The 20,898-nt window shown below is 34.7% G+C and overlaps 1 protein-coding gene across 10 annotated transcripts in view; it reads right to left on the bottom strand.

Annotated features, from left to right (window-relative positions):
* HMBOX1 (homeobox containing 1) overlaps window positions 1-20,898 on the bottom strand; it is a 185,228-nt gene that overhangs the window by 109,253 nt on the left and 55,077 nt on the right. For all 10 annotated transcript variants that reach the window (XR_004425653.1, XM_033135064.1, XM_033135058.1 and 7 more), the window contains exons 2-3: window positions 13,473-13,552; window positions 4,533-5,009 (exon numbers count right to left, since the gene is read on the bottom strand). Coding sequence is in view for 9 of the 10 variants with exons in the window: in XM_033135064.1 (XP_032990955.1) it covers window positions 4,533-5,009; window positions 13,473-13,495 (500 nt within the window). In the remaining variant the exon portion in view is untranslated. The remainder of the gene's footprint in view (window positions 1-4,532; window positions 5,010-13,472; window positions 13,553-20,898) is intronic.

The raw sequence follows: 20,898 nt of genomic DNA, 5'->3' as shown, positions 1-20,898 counted from the left end.
GAAAGAGTTATTATGCTAGCCAAAAGTGGCAATACAGGTAACCCCCGTATAACACGGTTGCTAGGTTCCTAAAAAATGACATGTTATGGGAATCCGTGTTACATGAAACAAAGAACTAGCACAAAAAAGGGGGTTAGGTTCCAAAAAAAAACAAAAAAACACCCATATTATTATCTTTTTATAAGAGAAATATCTTTATTAAAGCAATTTGCACCAAAAGTATAACATTAATATGTATTAAATAATGTTTTCTTCGTCATCACTACTAAACACCATTAACCGAGGGTGTTTTCTTTTTGACAAACTATCTTCATCCTCTGAACTTAATACTCCACGAACAAAATGGATTTAAAATCCTAATAAATTTTAAAATTCTGCAGTCAAATCTGATACGGCATCCACGCTCGAATGAAATATTTCAAATGAGATATATTTTGCTCTTAAAAGCTCTTATTACGTTCCGTATTGTTCGGGGATTTCCCTAGTTCTCAAGCCGTGTTAAAGTGAAACCGTGTTCTAGCATGCCATGTTGTACGAGGGTTTCCCCAATTCTCGGACTGTGTTATAGAAGTGCCATGTTATACGGGGGTTGCCTACACTTTCTTTTCTGGAACAAAGTATATTAAAGACCATATATTTAAAAGTGGTATGCTTTAAGAACCTCCATATTCCCTTGGTTAATATCCACTACACATTCTTTAGGACTCCCTTAAAGGTAGTCTTTTATCTCAAAGACTTCCAGAGATGGAAGACAGACTATTACACAGGTGGAAAAATATAGTTACATACAAATTCTTTCACATTGGAATAAAAACCTGCTCCTTGTAATTTCCACTCATAAACAAAGCATAATTTAAAATTTTTAAAGATAACTTGAAAAGAAAAGCTATTCTGTATGTATTAACAACATGGTAACTGAATATTATAACCTATGCAACTATAAGTACCCTACCTACACAAGTAAATAATCTATTGTTAGGGTTATAGTTAACGAACTCAGAAGAAAGTCTTGGAATCTTGTATAAAATGCTAAGACATTATTCTAACACTAACCTCATTTCAATTGTTATTTTATAATAGATACACAAAAGAACAGATACACTTTAATAGATGTACACTATTAGCAGATATATATACATATATATGAAGTATATGTAAACAGATGCATTTAAAAATATTAACATGTGAAATGGGTCTGCATTCTAGGTCTTAGCTTTAAAGTACTTCCTCAAATGTTACATTCAACAATTTGTTGAGAATTAATATTCTAGTTTCCTTTCCTTTTTTTTCCCCTGATCAATTCAAAAATGGAAAAAGTAGCAGCTACTTTCTTTCTTAACAAGTTGATCAGGTGTATAGTTATAACAATCAATTTCTACAAAAAAAAAAAAAACTTCCTCTATGTACCTTGAAATTACTAAAAGTTAAGTGTGTGGATTTAAATAAGTTACAAGATTTGAAAAATATATCTTCAATGCTCTGGAAGTTTGGCAATGTAACCATGCAAGAGGTGAATTGTAGAAAAGAAGGCAGGAAGGCATTCAGGTACCCATTCTCCCCACCCAGAGACTACCAAATTCAACCCACTATAATACCACCGCAGGGTTTAGTTATCAGCAATATAGCCCTACATGGGCACAGGACCCTCAGAAAGATCCGCTGCTCAAAAATTTCTCTAATATTCGAACAAATAAAAATTCATTTGATTAATAGGTGATTGATTTGAAGTGGCATATATCGTGGGCTTTGGGCCAGCGGTGCTTAGCCCATTAAAGCATTCACCCTTTATCTTGAGTTACATTCACCGCTGTTCCTAAAATCTTACTGAAATCTATAAACATGAAAAATTTATTTACAGAGACAACAGATAACAGTGGCACGTTGGTAATAAAGACATGAGTTAGAATTCAGGCTCTGCCACTTCGTATTTAGTTAAGTTTTTCTTGGGCCAATTATTTAATTTTGTGAATCTCAATTTTTCTGCTCCACCTCACAGCACGGTTGTAATGATCAAAAGTAAGAACAGTCATGCAATAAACTTCTCCCTCCTACCTAAGGATTGTTATTATCTGCAAACTTGAGAAAAATGATAAGTGGGCACGAAAGAGGAATGCAGGTGTGGGTGAGGGCGTGATGGCAGAGGACCACCGAGCCAGAAGGTCCAATGAAACCCCTAGATGATTAGAGGACACCAAAATAGCAGTTCTAAGAAAGAAGCAGAGAAAAGAAAGAAGATAAAGTATCCTAACTATGCAACAAGTGGAAGTATGTAAATTAAATAGTAATAACAATGTTATTATAACAATGTAACCACAGGATTTAAGTACAAATCCTAGTCATTGCTAAATAGGTTTTCTGTTTATTTTTAAGACATAATTACAATATTGTGTCAATCTAAGAGCTAATCCTCAAGTTTTAGACCCTTGCCAATCCTCCAGAGCCTTTTTTAAAAAGAAAGTTTTCTCAAACTTCCTGTTAGTCTAATATATGATTGGGAATCAACTGTTATGTTCAAAGTTTATTAAAACTGATTAGTGACAGCAACAACAACAAAAAACAGGCTAGCATCCTAACAAATAAATTTTATTGTTGACATGCTCTCTACTCAGGATAATTAAAAGCTAACCTTTTTATAATTCAATGACTGAAGTAACTTTTATTTGCCCAAATGGTTCTCTCTCTTAATCCTGACAGTGAAATATATGATAGATTCAAAAGAAACATCCGAACTTTGGCTAGCTGCTTTAACAAGTGAAAATGAATTCAAAGCCGAATCGATCTTACATACTTTTGAGTTTTGAAAACCTAAATAATAGGGTCCTATGGCTGTCCTATGAAACTATTTATTACAGGAATTACATTGGAATCTAGATACAATAGTCCATCCATTCCAGAATTACATACAGGCCGTTCCATCCTGAAAATAAATTCAGGACAGTTTGTTTAAAAGGTATTACTCGATTGTGGTACTAAACGATAGATCTTCCATATGGCAACATTAAGTCTTCATTATACTATTGTCAAGTCTTAAAATCTTTAGGAATAACTATAACTCATAATTATAGGTTTTAATTTTATTTCTGACAAATTCCTGCTACAGCTTCTTTCATTCTGTATTGTAACTAATCTATCTGCAGCCTCTCCTCCCTGCTACAGCACAGGCATACCTCAAAGGTATTGCAGGCTCGGTTCCAGACGACCGCAATGCAGCAAATACCGCAATAGTGCGAGTCACATGAATGTTTTAGTTTACCAGTGCATATAAAAGTTACGTTTACACTATACTATAATGGTCTATTACGTGTGCGGTAGCAGTATGTCTAAAAAATGTACATACCTTAATTAAAAAATGCTTTACTGCTAAAAAGTGCTAACCATCATCTGAGCCTTCAGTGACTCATAATCTTTTTGCTGGTAGAGGGTCTTGCCTCGATGTTGATGAAAGCACAATATCTGTGAAGTGCAATAAAGCGAAGCACAATAAAACGAGGTATGCCTGTGGTGATGATCTACCGAACACAATGCTTTTATCGTCTCTATTCCTAAAGACCTGTACAGATGCCTTAACTCCAGCCAAAGTAACATAAATTACTTGTATGGAACCCAAACCTTCCAAAACCTGTACTGCCTCCTAATATACTATCCTTTTACCATAGTCTAGCCCACATGCAATCCTTGTAAGACAAAACATGCCTTGCCTTTTCTACCGTTTACTATTCCCTTAACTGTAGATAAAGTTCTTATATTTCAAAACAGAGGCTGTCTTTTAAGGTTCCGCTCAAATGCATCCATTCACTTAACATATTACACCCTTACCGTGTACAAAAGACAGTTCAGATCCTGGGGACACAACAATCAAAACCACATGGTTGCTGCCCTCCAAAAGTCCCAGGCCCCGTGTGAAGCCGCTCCTAACTGCCCCTGTTGAAAGTGGACTTCTCCTTCTTTCCCCAGTCTTTCAAACTCTATGTGCTTATATTATCTTGTAATAGATAACATTAAATATATATATATTTGGCATCTACTGCTAAAATTAGAACTTTAGCTTTTCAGGAGTAAAAACCATGTCGTTTTCTTCCTAAGAACACTCCTTTTTATATAATAGGTACCTAATATTATTTTGTTGATTGGTATGTTGGAGGCGAAAATTAAGACTGTACATATTCTGTACCACGATAAAATCATCTTATCCCCTCGAGAAAGTACCTACAATGGATTTAAGAATTAGGATGTGTCTGTTAGCAAGGCTAAAAATTCAGATGTTAGCAATTAGAGCCATGAAGAGAAGGCTAATCTTTGCTTTGATAAAGAGAGAAACTGAAAAAGGCTTATGAAGCAGCAAAGTGAAAGGGCTGAAGTAGAGAAGAGAAAATCTGAATTAAAAACATAAAATTTGAAAATTTTGTTTCATCTTCCAAGTGGGCAGGGGGAAATCACAGTTCTTATAGGGAAGGAGCTGAAATAGTTTATTACTCAAAAGCAATCTAAGGACACAGACATTTGGGGGACTCTGAATAAGCAAAGGAACCAACCTCATTAATTCCTCCACTTTATCATCTACATCTAGGTCCTCTTCTGAGGCTTCAAAACTGTACGACCTCTGAGCCATGCTGTTTGCATGGTAGCGAGTTGGGGACATCTTTCCATTGGATGTGGATAACCGCTCATTATTCTCCCTCCCATTTTGATTGGTCGTGCAAGGCTGCGGGGAGGTATCATAACTGTTGCTAGGCGATGGGGACATTCCCGAATGCTGGGTTTGGGTGGAAGCTGTAGCTGTAGAGGAAGATGCTGGAACATTGTTGGTACTATTCCCGTATGAGCTCCCTCCATAGCTGGACCTTCTTCCAAACTTGTCACTATGCTCTTGGTCAAGACGGTCCAGAGTTTCCAAGGCATGGAGAATTTCATGTTTAGTCATTCCAGTACGCCGAAGGCGCTGAAGCAGATCTATCTGCTCTATGGTAAATCTGGGTTCATCCGTATAGTGAGACATGGTTTCCAACAAACTAAAAAAAAAAACACACAAAAAAAACGAAAAGAGTCCCTTTATTTACAATATCTACCAAAGAACATATCATTATAGAGAATGCTCAGCAGAAGATGAAATATTTCTACATGAATTTCTTTACTGAAAATGATTAATATTATTATAATGAACCAAAATTTCAGTCACGGCAGTAATACCAAAATAACAGATTTAAGTATGTACAGTATTAAGCCCAGGCTATGTAATTACGCACGTGTTGTTTTCCACCTCAAATTTATTATTCTACATTACAGTATTAATATAAAGTTGCTGAAAAAATAGTTTGTATTATCTTGTTTTACCAAGTATCAGCAAAACTGACCTAGAACTCTATAACTTCATTTAGTGTAAACAAACGATTTGATAAGCTAAGCCCAAGCAAATACTAATAACCAGCAAAAATATTTAAATGGAAAAGTGAGGTACGTAAAAAACAACAACAACCACCTTATTAAGTACCATTTCACCCACCACTTAGCAATTGTGTGAGTATTTCATCTCTGTAATGCATTCTCTGCTAATTGATGTCCTGAGAAATGGCTCTTTCATGGTTGTAGCCAAACTGAACTATTCATTTTCCTTAGAAAATTGCTCCTACATTGTTTCCTTTAACACAAGATACTGTAGCACATCAGAAAATGTTTCAGAGTTAATAACAACACAGTCATATATGACGTTTTGGTCAAGGATGGACCATATATATAATGGTGATCCCATAAGATTGTAATGGAGGTGAAAAATTCCTCTCACCTACTGAAACTGTAGCCATCATAATAGCCATCAAAATCTCATGGTGACGCTGGCGTAAACAAACCTACTGCGTTGCCAGCCATATAAAAGTATGGCACATATAATTATGTATAGGACATAATACTTGATAATGATAATAATAAACGACTATATTACTGGTATATGTATTTACTATACTATACTTTTATCATTATTTTAGAGTGTACTTTTTCTGCTTATAAAAAAATGTTTGCTATAAAACAGCAAGGTGTGTTATGCCAGCAGTAAGTAGCCTCATACATTTTGTGTTTAATGCATCTCTTGGTTGCATCCTTTTCTCTTGTGCTTGATTCAGCCTCGTGATGCTTGTACAGTAACATGCTGTACAGTCTTGTAGCCTAAGAGTGATAGGCTATACCACGTAGCCTAGGTGTGTAGTCAGCGATACCATCTAGGTTTAGGTGAGGGCACTCCAGGATGTTCCCATAACAACAAACTGCCTAACGACGCATTTCTCAGTACTTATCCCCATAGTTAAGCAATGCATGCCTCTATCAATGTTAAGGGAATTGTCAAATATAAAAATTCTAACTACTTGAATTTCTTCCTTACAAAATCTGACTTTCCTATTTAAGATTTTTAAAGTGGTAATTTCTTCTATTTTTATTTTTATAGTTCTAGTACCAAATAGGATGTATGGAATGTAGGAGGCTCTCAATTAAGTATTTGATGATGGAAATAAATGTCAAGACATTTTCTCATCTTTTACAGGCAAACATCTGTTCTAGGCCCATCCCTAAACTACTGGAGATCTGTTTCGTCCTCCATCTATATTAAAAATGTATTGAACATTTACATCTACAAAGGCCCTGGGCCACAGTTTTGTATAATGTAATCTCATCTAATCCTCACAACAACCCTCTGTGGTAGATTTTTAATAAAATTTTATATTGATTGATTGATTATTGAGAAAACCAAGGCTGAAAGTGGTTTTGTACCTTGTAAAAAGTCTGATTAAGAAACAGAAAACAGATTTAAGCCTAAATATCACTGACTCCAAAAGTATACATCATTCTGCTTTCTGATATATGGCAGGACTTACTGGAATCATGATTTGGGACATAAGCTATTGTACTCGTTTAAGTCTCCAGTTAAAACTACTTAGATAAAACCATTCTACTAATGGACTAGGGGTTCTAGTAATCGGTTTTTTAACATTTAAACTCTTTGCTCCATCTAGAATTTATATTTACTTAATGAGTGTGAAAGGATTTGAGCTTTTCTTTTCCCCAAAAGGATAGCTGGTTGTCCAACACGCTTTATTGAGTAATATGTCTCTGTTCTTGTGATCTGAAATGCCATCTTTAGCATATACGAAATTTTCACACAAACTATATCTAACCTTTGGATACTCTATTCTATTCCATTGATATTTTTGCCTTTCAAATCCTTTTAAAAATAAGCAGGCAGAAATCTAGAATTTTTACGTGAAATCACTCTAGTTTTAGAGGCTGGCTCATTCAAAATAAAAATAAACAAAAATAAGAACAAACACATTTTGTGGACCAAAAATAACAAGTTGTAGGACATCTGTGCCCATGGGCCAGAGTATCTACCTGCCTTACACCTATACACATTATCTTCTGCTTTCTTCCAGTACTTACTTGTCACTTGCTATCTATCATAAAAGTCCTATTTTTATGATTACTACTTTCTTTCTTGAGGCCTAGGTTTTTTTCCTCCAACATTTTATAATGAAAAAATTTTAAAAGCTGAAATAAACTTATAGTAAACAACCATATACAAACCACTTACATTATATACCATTAACATTTTTCTTGCTTTATCACATACTATCCCTTCCCTTGTGCACCCATCCCTCTACTTATCTTATTTTTTGATACATTTCAAAATCAGTTACAGACACTTGTATACTTCCCACTAAATACTTCTGCGTGCACATCATGGACTAGAGTTCAGTGTTTGTTCAGGTTCTTTTTTTCTTATTTTGAAACCAAATTTACATAAAAGAAAATACACAAATCCTATATTTATCATTCTATGAGTTTTGAGAAGTACGTACACCTGTGAAACTCAAATCCCTATTAAGATACAGAATATTGCCATCACACCAGGAAGTTCCCTCATGTTCCTTCTATGTCCCCTTCCCTCAAAGGCAACCACTGCTCAGATTTTTTCCACCACAGATTAGTTTTGCCTGTTCTAGAAAATCATGTAAATGGAATTTCTGTATACTCTTTCATGTAAGTCTTCTTTCACTGAGCATGAAGTTTCTGAGATTCATCTATGATGAATGTGTGTATAAGCAATTTGTTCCTTTTTATTGCTGGAACTGTAGGAATATACCACAGGTTTGTTTATCCATTCTATTTTAGACAGTTGGACTATTTCCAATTATTATTGTAAATGCTTTGGCTATTACAATTGTACTCTACTAATTTTCTTGTTAGCTTAGTATATCCCCCTATAATATGTCATCACCTGGTTGGCAGAGAAGAGACAGCTTTCAACCAGAGCAACTCATTTACTTTTTCTCCTGACCAATTTCAAAAGAACAGTAGACCTTGCTTAACACAAATGATGTGTTATTGAAATGCTGTGCAGGCTGGTCATGTTGTATGTTCCATGCTCGTTACATTACACAGGTACATTCACCAAGCTGCACACTACTGATTTGTGTATTTTTCAGTATGGATATTACACTTAAGGCTTGTTGAAAAAACTATATGACAATTTTCCTAATGGCTTATTATAGACACTTTACACTTTAGGTTCTGTTTTAACCCTCAGCCCTTTGTCCACTCTATCCAGTGCTTAGTAATACAGCAGTCCCTTTTATCCACAGTTTTGCTTTCCATTGTTTCAGTTACCAGCAGTCAGTCAGCCAAGGTCCCAAAATATTAAATGGAAAATTCCAGAAATAAACAATTCCTACACTTTAAATTGTGCACTGCTCTGAGTAGCATGACGCCATCTTGCACCTTGCTACTCCATCCTGCCTACAACGTGAATCGGCCCTTTGTCCGGCGTCTGCACACTGTGTACACTCCACCTGCCCATCAGTCACTTAGGAACCGTTTGGTTATCAGACAGACCGTCGCAGTATCAAGTGTTCAAGTACCACTTATTTTACTTAATAATGGCCCCCAAGCACAAGAGCAGTGATGTGAAAACTGGGAGATACCAAAAGAAGCTGTATATGCTTTCTTGAAGTAAAAAGGTGAAAGTTCTCAACTTAGTAAGGAAAGAAAAAAAAATCGTAGGCTGAGGTTGGTAAGAGCTATGGTAGGATAGAATCTTCTATCTGTGAAATTGTGAAGAAAGAAAAAGAAATTCGTGCTAATTTGCTAAGAGAGACAACATTCACAAAACATTTACTACAATATATTTTTACAATTGTTCTATTTTATTATTAGCTATTGCTGTTAATCTCTTACAATGCCTAATGTATAAATTACATTTCATCGCAGGTATGTATAGATAGGAAAAAACAACACAGTATATATATAAGGTTCGGTGCCATCCATAGTTTCAGGCATCCACTGGGGTCTGGGAACATATCCCCCTTGGATAAGGGGGGAATACTGTATATTAATCCTTAATCCTAGGAAGTTCTTTATAAAAGTAGCTGCCACATCCCTTTGGTAGTACAAATAACTTACCCCTTAATTTATTAATTCGGTAAATTGGGATTTCTGTACATTATTCTTTTCCCTTAAAAATGAAGTAGGCCTGTCCCTTGCTCACTTTAGTCTTTCTGTTTTCAAACTACTTCATAAACTGTCCTGCCCTTACTTTAAAGATGAAACTTTAAGAACTGTTTTACTATATGGACAAACAAACAAACCAAAAACCAAACCAATCATGATATTGAAGGGACCAAAGTTTTGCCACCCAAAAAATGTGCCTTTTGGGATATTGATTTGAAGCTGGTTATGAAGAAACAAAAAACTCAGAAAGAATCTTTGATGGCCCCTCCTCCCCCCTTTCCTGCCTAAGGGAAGTCATATAGGAAGGACTGCTGCTGCAAGAAGGGAACCTTAGCATATTCACTTGAGGATTTTCACCTGAGACTTATATGAAGTATGGAAGCCAGGAAGGATCCACACAAAAACCTGTTCTGCTGGATTCTCCTCCATGTCTCATTGTTTCCGGGTTGCCTAGCAAGAATCTGTCTGCCATGTGTTCCACTCTTTCTTGGCTCCCTAGGAATCGCCTGCTTTCCCATCGAAATCCCAGCCCTCTGCCCTTCACAGCTTCTTGGTCCAAAATGGCATAAAAACCTCAATGCTCAATGCCTTTTTAGGTCTCATTATGACACCCCCAAATGTACATTCATATAATAAACTTTGGACATTTTGTCTTGTTAATTTGTCTCTTGTTATTAATTTGATTATTAGGTCAGCTAGAAGAATTTAGGAGGTGGGAGGAAAATAAATTTTTTACGCCCTCACAATGTTTTCATATCTATTTATATCAGAACAGATAGTAATCTGTATAACTCTTCAAATCTCTCTCTGTATGGAGCAGCACTCTTTATAGTAGCATAAAACTAAAATAAATGATATGAATTTAATCTGTTACTAAAAAGTATCCATTCTAAAGCTGGTATTAGAACTATCAGAACTAAAGAGTCCACAGTATCTGAAACAATGTAATATTTTATATCACTTCAGATTCGCTGATGATGGGAACCACTTTCATTCCAAAAGCCATACAGAGATAACAGAAGGCACCTATTATTTCGTCTGCCTAGAATGCCTCACTGTTTCCAATCACACGTTCCTGGGGCTGCCACTCATAGTACCCTCCCTCCGGGCCAATGAGGCGGACACACAGGAAGCCAAGCCTTGCTCTCCTCAACTTACTCAGGTTAGACTAGCGGACAGTCACTACAACTGCACTCAGTTGCAGGAAGATGTCAGTCTGGTACATTCCTCACCACGTGGAAGAAGCTAGTTTGTAGGAGAAGGAAGCAGACATACCAAGAAATGCAGAGCAGAGGAGAAAGCTCTGCCGTGTTCATACCCCTTGTTCTAAGAATTCCTAAGCCCCTGCCGCATCCCTGCTCTTCTTGCTATATTGTGATGTAAGAGGGTAAATTTCCCTTTATGCTTCACCTTGTTTAATTTAGATGTCTGTGCCTTGCACCGAGAGAGGTCCTTAACCCAAAGATACGCCTGAAGTAAAAAGATGTACAACTGCTAGAATGGAACATTACGGTCCCTGTTGAGTAGAATGATGACAATATAATGGAACAGGATCAAATATGTATGACACTGAAGGCACAATATTTTCCTGAGAAAATGCCAAGATTAGAAGCTTTCTTGGATAGTAAGAATAATATCCAATGTGCATCAACATAAACAGACACATTCTGTCATTTCCAAATTTTGTTTTCATAATTTACCTCATGTAAGAACATAATCATGAAATTATGTCAGTAAATGACATACAAAGATCATCTAAATCCATGATACTAGCAATTCTTTTAAAACAGAAAAAGACAACATGTAAGCCCAAGAATGTTCACAGGATAAGGAACATCTTCCACTTTAAATCAGTAATCTGAATGCGGACTCAAGCCAACAATAATGGAAAATGAGTGTGAAGAATTTCAGCACTGCAGTAACACAGGCAATATTTAAAGCAGAAAAGAACAACTAAATTGAGGAATTATATCTCAGTTCATCAACGGATGTCCTAAAAGACCATACTATCAGATCACAGGAGTAAACCTATTTCACAATAAATTTTACCCCCACTTGGATATGTACCTAAACCCTTCTTGGATATGGCATGAGGTCCAGAACATACTTTCTTAAACTAAATTCTACAAATATGTAGAGCAAAGACGGTTAAAGAAGTCACAAATGATTAATCGTGAAATCACGTGCGTAAAAAAGATATTACTTCCTAACTTGTAAAGCATCCACACTTAATGAGATTTTATTTGATAACATAGAATTTTCTTCAGCTTGACTCTGCTGTTTTTATCTTTTTATCTAAAATGACTAGGCAAAATATAGCCTAGTCATAACTTAGTTTTGTTTTGATTACATGGTGCTTACTGCATGATGATTTAACACATTCTAGAGTCAATCATAATATTCATCAACTAAAGATGTACTCAGGCCCTTCTTGCTATTTATGGCACATTACCTTCTTTCACAGATTAATATCACCATCAAAAGAGTGGCAGTCTTAAAGTAAGAAAATGACAAGAAATGAGAATAAGTAAGAAATGAAGATTTACTCAGGACTGAGCCTTGACAGTATGGTAAAATGATTCTATAATCCTAACCAATAGGAGAACTGATAAAAGCATAAGAATACAGGGTATGACTGTATATAGATAACAGTATAAAAATATTATTTTCTTAATAAAAAGACTTAGAGAAAAATAGGATTATATTCCAATCACACTTTAATAGTTATTTCTAAATTATCATTGAGATTGAGATTTCTTATTGTAGCCACCTCACCCATATTTGAAAAAAAAAATACAAGTAAAAATATGCAGGTTTATAGAGGGACATATAAATTAGGTGTGGAATCAGAGAACTGGAGATCATTTAGACACAAATTATTTCTTCAATAAGATTTCCTGAGGGCTGCCTATATGTCAGGCCATGCATGAGCCACAGAGGACACAAGAAGTAACAAATCAGGCAAAAATTCTTGGCCTCATCATGCTTACATTTTAGCTCAGAGAAGAGCTATGAAAAAAAAAAAAAAAAAAAAAAAACGGAGGGGGAGGAACTACAGCCCAAAGCCATGCAATGCCTTCCCACTTCCCGAGGACACAGCTACTTAGCATAAACTCAGGCTACAGTTCACATCTTCTGGGCCTATTCCTAAGACTTGTTGATACACCACAGTCCATGAGAGAGGAAAAAACCTTTAATGCAAAACCTAAATAATTAGGGAAACCTATCTTAATGTCTATTTACTGGGTTATGGAACTGTCGACCAAAACGGAAGGAATTTAATCGAAACAGAGACTGCACCAAATTTTAGAAATACTTATGCTAAAGGCACTCTGCATTAGACTCTAAAGATGCACTTAATGAGCTAATAGATGCTTTATCTTCTCTAATATCTGAAATTCCTGGAATATTTTTATTCAGAGGCCTATTTAATATGAACTAGTGGTTACAGTTCATATCCTAGCATGAAAGAACTCTCAACATAATACCACCATCTCAATTTGTGTTTTTCGCCTGACTCCAAAGAAAGGCTTTAGCAACTACATTAGCTAATAGGCTTAACTACATTATTATCCCCAGTAGGTAAAGGAAAATAGCTAAGGTGCTAGGAGTTTGCACACAAAAGGCAGTATTAAGGTTAACATTCTTCCAATAACATGCTTGTCACAAGGAATCTAACACTAGCTCTCTCAAATGGCTAAACATCTATTTCACATGATTCTAGGCTATTAAGCAGTTTAAAATAATGAGAGTAATTTTATGTTCAATTAAAAATTAATGTCAAGACTTCAAAGTTGAAAACAGAAATGGTGAAAGAGAAAGTTGATAGATTTGAAAATTCATCAAAGAAATTACCACGATTATGAAAACAATTCTTTCAACTCTACAAAAGTCTGCTATCATTTTTGAATCATAATCATAATGATTTCTCAACTTTATAAAAACAATAGAGAAGATAAAAATTAAGAGGACTAGATACTTACACCACTGGGAAGGAACTCAGCATACTTTACATGAGGTGAATCAATATCCTTTCTAGAGATGATGAGATTTATTTACCATTCTGTAGAATAAAGACAGAAAATTCAGAAACACTTGTTAATCCAGTGTTGAATAAAATTTTTAATTATATAATTCAAGGATATTAACAGCTAACATCAGCTAATCAGGTCTTTAAAATTATTTTGTAATTCTGAAATGAAACATTGGTGAAACAATGGTTTGAAGCAAAATTTAAAAATAAAAAAATACTAGTGATAGCTTTCAAAATTACTCACTTGGGAAAAGGAATGAATATCATACCCGTTACCAGACACCACCCAGAGAAACAGATTTAAACGTGCAATGGAATATATACACTATAGTGACATTCAAGATAACTTTTTGATAATAACATCAGTGCAGTTCAGCAGAATCCTATAAACAAAAAACATACTACAGCATGATTGCAACTGTGGGGTAAATTCTGGAGTCTAGTTCCAAGTATATTACTTATTTTACTGCTAGCCAAATCTTGATTGACTTAATCCTCTACGTCTCAATTTCCCTATCCATCAAACAAGGATTATAGACAACTTCTTCAAAGAGCTACAAGAAGTTAAAACATTTTTTAAATGGTAGCGATGAAGCACTTCACAAACTATCAAGTAGCAGGGGCTATTACCACCAATTTAAAAAGGGATGAATACCTATGCTGCATTTAGATCACTGAACACAGTGGAAGTTAACAATGGAGGGAGCGCGTCTAGTACTTCCCTCTTCTGATTAGCATGCTACTGCTTCCTGCGCCATTCGGACACTCTGACCCCTTTAAATTCAGACATAAATCTTAACAGAAAATGAAATCTACTATTCATGGTTTAGGAGCTAAAGATCATGTATTGCTGACTGAACTTATTAGCAATTTCAAACCACAATCTATAGAGGCAAATATTTCCATTAACTCAAAGTTAAGATTATAAATTAAACGAAAGTGTAAAATGTTGATGTCAAAAACTCTCACATTAAAATACACATTCAGCACTGAATCATTAATATATTAAGCAAGACCAAAGTGTCTAACAGTGACTAACGATATATGCAAAATGTACAAGGTAAAGGTAGAAAGCTTTCACATTTGCATATCCTAAACTGTAGCTTTAATGAAGTTCCTGTTGTACTTAATTTTCTTGCTGACTTAAGAAATACCTGTCCTGAAAAAGAAGATATAAAGTACAAAGAAAATCTACTGAAGATGTTGCTGACTGCATATCCCTAGACAAAATATCAACACCAAGCCACAAAACTGATTACTGGTCAATACACATTTTTCACTCTTGCTCAAATTCAGTTAAAATATACTAAGTAGCAATGTGCCCTGACATAGGCACAAGATCATAAGATGTGATCCCAGCAGTTTATTAAACTGTAAGGGAGGGTCCAATAAAAAGTACACACACATACCACCTAATAAAAGGCCTAATGTGATAAGACTAAAAATAAAAGGTTTATGAGAGTAACAATTTAGAAATTAATTTAGGTTACAGAGAACTGGGAAGGCTTCTCAGAGTGAGATCTCAGCTTTTATCTGAAGAGTAGAATAAGATTTGCATCAAACCAAGGTGTGAAGGGAGGTGAGAATCAGTGGAGAAAAGACTTGGGAGAAGGACCAGTTAAAGCAGATTATGAGGCATGTTTGGGGAATTCAGTAAACCTGTGTTCCTGACCTTTAACATGTACGTATGAGGAGTAGAAAGGCTCAAAAGGGAAAAATGATTTCCCAGTAAAACAGGAAACTTCAAAACTGACCCAAGAAATGAATTCTTGAATAGAACCAAATACCATAAATTACAGATAATTAAAACTCTGCTATAGAAAAGGACATCAAGACCAACTGGGTTCTCATCAGATTCTTAATCTTAAAAACAAAACAAAATAAAAAACCCATAATTCTAATAACATTAACCATAGAAAATTACAGAAAATGCTACAATTCATTTTATGAAGTCGGAATAACTCAATACCAAATCTAATAAAGGTAGTACACAAAACATACCAATAAACCAATTTCACTTGAAAGTTAAATGTAGAAATTCTAAATAAAAAACATCCAATTAAGACAATAAAGTCCAGCCACATATCAAAAATAATACACTACTGTAATTTATTGCAGAAATGGAAGAGTGGTTCTTTTTTAGCAATGAATATAATCCAATATATAAACAAATTAAGGAGAAAAAAATCATGATTATATCAGCTGCTAAAAAGGCATTTGGTAAAATTCAGCAGCCATTTTTAATAAAAGCTCTATGAGAAACAATAGAAAAAAATTAAACATTTTTTGGGAAAAATAGCAAGTATTTTAAATAGCAATACACTAAAACTATTTCAAATAAAATTAAGGTTGTATGCACACACTATAGATATACTTACATATGTCTGTACATTACATATATATCTATACCTACGTCAAGAATTTGCTTCTATATGAAAATTTGGTATCTGTGGAACTGAAAACAGAGTTGGAAATGGATAGATTGGGGCGGGGATGGGAAAGATGATGTCCACAGGGAATATTTTTATTATTTTAACTATATGAATGTTATTATTCATTCAATAAATCAAATGACTAAAATTAGGAATTAGGGCAGTGAACTCAATAAACTCTTTATAATTCAACAATGACTTGAAGATAATAGCAAACATAGAAGACATAAAAACAAACTAACTGGCATAAATTGGAATGAAAGAAAAAAATATCTTTTTACTAATAATCTGATGAAATACCTAGAAAACTCAAGCAATTCTAGTAAAAGAAAACTGAAATTAATAAAATAAAGGACAGGTATGATACACTTAAAATAAAAATTTCCCCTAGTTTAACAGGAGACACCTAGAAAAATGGGGAAAATATTTCATTCACAGTAGGAACTTTTTCCCAATATGCATGAATAACTGTATTGAGAAATAAGCCCAAAAGATTTTTAATTTAAAAATAGGCTCTTAAAGTTATAAAAGCACAAAGTCCAAAGACCCCCAAGAAAGTGAAAATGAGAAAATCAAAAGTGGGCTTCACCGACCAGATATTGGAATATATTCAAAAAACATTACACATATCAATATGGAACTTGCATAGGAATAAACACACAGATAAGTGGAACAGAATAAAGAATTTAAATATATATTCCAGTACATATAAGAAAATGTACAAATCAAAGGTTAAATTTTATTTCAGCAGGAAAGGATAAATAATTTTTTAAAACAATCATCACAAAACTGGTTATCATCGAGCCAAAAAAACTAGGTCTTTATCTTATATATATAAAAAATAAACCTCAAGTGGAATAAAGTCAAATGTAAAAAAATATATCACAGCATTAAAAATTTTAGAAGATGACAAGTCTTCTAAATATTCTTAACAAAGTGCAGAAACTTTAAAAGATATACATAAAAAGTTTAAAATTTCCTATTATGAAAAAAACCATAAACCAACTAAGCAATTAAATCAGAAAAAAATATTTGACATGTACAGCAAAAGAAGATCCAAGTTGTCAAGTTTATAAAAAAATACTCAACTTAGTTGAAATTAGGAAAATAACAATTTAACAGTGAGATATCATTTTAGCAAAAATTTAAAAGACTGATAATATCTCCTCAAAAGGGTACTGTTATATTTCATTGGCCTAAATGTGAATTATGACATCCTTTTGGAAAGCAATCTGGCAACTTATATTAAAATTTAAAGTATTTACACCTTTAACCTATCAGTACTATTCCTGGGAATCCATCATACAGAAATAAAAGTAATCACATATAATATGTACAAGAATGTTTATTGTCACTTATTTTCCAATTTTTTGTTTCTATAAACAGAGTTGTTTCAATCAATACAGGAACGAATTACAATATATTTTAACCAACTGACACAATGCAGTCATTAAAAAGGATAAATGACTAGAATTTTATCAGATGACTTGGTGAGATCTGCACATCGCAAATGAGTCTAAAAAGCAAAATGCAATCAAATGAGTATGATTGTGTTTAAAAAGAAAAACTACAACGAAAAAATTCTTTTATACATGTCTCACATCAATGTGTATATACAGATATGTACATACACACACATACATACATTACTTATATATATATCGAAGTATACAAGCATGGAGCAAAAACAGGTCGTGAAAAGGTAATCAAGAGTTGGGGTGAAGGATGGGTATGTGTATGGAACAAAGGTCAGGAGGATAAATGCATCTATGCAATAAATAAATGCATACATTTATGCAATAAAATTATAAAAGTTCCTACTATCAGAAATGGATTCAATTATCAAATGATTCAATTATCAAATTATCAAATAGTTAGTTTGTGAAAAATCCCACACAGTCAGGCTGAACAATGAAGAAGCCCATTGTCAGCATTGTTGACTGACCCTTGAAGAAAAATACAACCCAGAAAAATCCACTAGGAATAAGAACTGTAGATGCTGTGTTACCCACCGGTGGTAAGAAGGCTCTTTTTACCCTAGTTTTTCTCTTTAATATCAAAAGTCGTAACCGTATAAGGCAAAAGAAAAGAATTTCAAAAGACACAATAAAAGATGTCTGCCTCCCACTCCAAATTCTTTCTCTTCCACTCAGACACCAGCCACAATTTCTTCATACATCTTCGTACACATGTGAATATAACTTTAGGATAAATTCCCAGCAAATTGTTGTGACAAAGAGTATACACATTTTAAATTACAATAGATGGATTTTATCAAATTGACTCCCAACTTCTACTCCCACTTCGGGAAATGCTTAATTGTGAATCCAGCATGTCAATGGTGATTTACAATTGAATTTACATCGTGCAGTTCAGCATGTATCTGTTTCACTCAATCATGGTAAACATAGAAAGGGCAGAATATTTAAATAAAGGCATAAAGAAATAAGAAACAAGGAGTGTAAGGATTTAGGAAGCAAAGCAAAGCATAAGAGAGTGAAGAGTTAGCTTAGCTGTAGCACAGGCAGCAAGCAAGCCATCAAAGGGAGAGGTAACAGGGAACATTGCAAACACCAATTAGTGAGACCATGAAGCCCAGATCTGGATACCAAAAAGAATTCTCAAAAGTTAGAAATAGCTATTACAGGGCCCCCTTTACCATTCTTTTAGCACCTCACACAGAACCCAGTGTATCTATCTAAAATATCTATTTAAAATAAAACAAAAAATGTGTTAAAATACAGAGGTACACAAGCCTCATGATCCCCTAAGCTAGATACTATTAGTATTTCCAATTTACAGATGAGGAAATGAAACGTCTTCCAGACCTGATATACATTAAATACACACACACACACACACACACACACACACACACACACACACACACATATAAATACGTAATACATGGAGGTGAAAAAGGTCATAAAACTCCACTAGAACCAATAGCTCTCAGTTTTTCTGTCCAGAAATAAATACTATTAAGCTTCCTGTTAATCCTTACAAAAATAAAAAAACTAAGAAAATAAATATACATAGACCTGCATATATCTAACATACAATTTTTAATGGTGGTTTTAAAAAACATTTTATTATGAAAATTTGTAAACATGTACAGGGCAGAAAGAAGAGAGTAACAAATGCTTATGTACCCATCATCCAGCGTGAATAATTAACAACTCCCCTCAGACCTCCCCTGTTCGAATGGATATTTTCAAGCAAATACCAGACAGCATATCATTTTACATACAATCATTAGTAAGCTTTAATATTTGGCTTACAAATCCGGAGTAGCTGAGACATAAAAATTTAGAAAGTGCTTGGGAATGTATAAAAAGGCTTTACCACAAGAAAAAATGACAGCTGCCTGAAAAGAATAAAATAAATGAAAATAACTAATTATAAATAAATACATATACCAACACTGACACATTAAAAAGTTAAAGAAGGGCCAGCCCAGTGGCTCAGGTGGTTGGAGCACCATGCTCCTAACGCCGAGGTCGCCGGTTTGATTCCCACATGGGCCAGTGAGCTGCGTCCTCTACAGCTAAGATTGTGAACAACGGCAGGTGGGAGTGGGCTGCTGTGTGCTGCCAGGGGCGGTGAGTGGCCAGCAGCCAGCGAGTGGCTGGTGGCCGACCGACAATCGGCAACCAGCTGGGGAGAACGCAAGGCTCATAATACCAGCATGGGCCAGGGAGCTGTGTCCTACACTACTAGACTGAGAAACAACAGCTTGAACTGCAGTGGTGGGGGGAGGTGGAAGGAGGGAGAGGGGGAACCATTCAAGTAATGTTTAGGATCTTTATTTTAAAAGGTCAGGAAAGTATGTGACACATTTGTTTTTAAAACTTTAAATGGTTCAAAGAAAAGTTTACATTTTAGGGAGTTAATCAGAAGGTGTCTCACTTATGTCAAACATTTTTTTCCCTTGAACAATGCCAGATAAATGAGGTTTTACGACATTTGGCTGTGATTTGAGAGGCACCTGGAGAGTTCAGGTGAAAAATAGTTGGTGACATGTGAAGAAAACAAAACCATGGACATTAGGAATTAATAACTCATCTAGATTAGAATACTAATCTCTCAAATAATGCCTCTAGATATTTTAAAACTGTAAATAACAACTACCATCACTATTTAACGAATACTTGACTGCGCCAGATATTCACTGGGTAACTGCTTTACACATACAAATTTATTTAATCTCACAATCCCCTGAGGTAGGTAATTAAGACAAGACACTACTTGCCCAAGGTCAATCAGCTAATGAAGTTCCTTGTCTTATTAGAACTGTAGTTGAAGTACTTATGTTAGGCTTCACTGTCTTCAAAAAACAAGATTAGGGATACTATTTCTTTTCATTTCTCTGGAGCAAATGTCTAATTGTGATAGCTACTGTGCAACAAGTTGAGCAACAGATATACTTCTAAAATACCTAATGATGTTTATGTTTTACTCCTTATGATTCATGACTAAAGGTATGTCACACACCATGGAAATTTTTACTCCAGAAGAATAATTACATATACTACTTGTCAAAATTTAAAAGACCTAAAATTTAAAGACCTATAAGACAGACACTTATGTAGCTTTTAGAAACGTTTAATGGAGAGTTTGCTGATAAAGATTTTCCTTTTATGATTCTAAAACTGTTTCTTGTAACTTCAACCCACTCATCTGGCTGAATCAATAAAGACTAAATTTCTTCTATTCTCTTTCACAAGGCAGCCTTTTAAATATCAGCATAATCTTTGTAAAGAGTCTAAATATTCCCAGTCCTGATTTCAGTCTGACATAGTTTCACTTACTATTATCCTGTCTTATCTTAAAACATGGCTCCCCAAATCCAACACAAGACTCCCCTAGAGACAGAGCAGGATACAGGGAACTATTAGTGCTCTTGTCCTGGATCTAAAATTATATCACTTTCTCCCACCACCA

This window comes from Rhinolophus ferrumequinum, chromosome 18 (assembly GCF_004115265.2).
Source record: "Rhinolophus ferrumequinum isolate MPI-CBG mRhiFer1 chromosome 18, mRhiFer1_v1.p, whole genome shotgun sequence".
NCBI classification, from domain to species: Eukaryota; Metazoa; Chordata; class Mammalia; order Chiroptera; family Rhinolophidae; genus Rhinolophus; species Rhinolophus ferrumequinum.
This window is presented reverse-complemented; position numbering and strand designations above follow the sequence as displayed.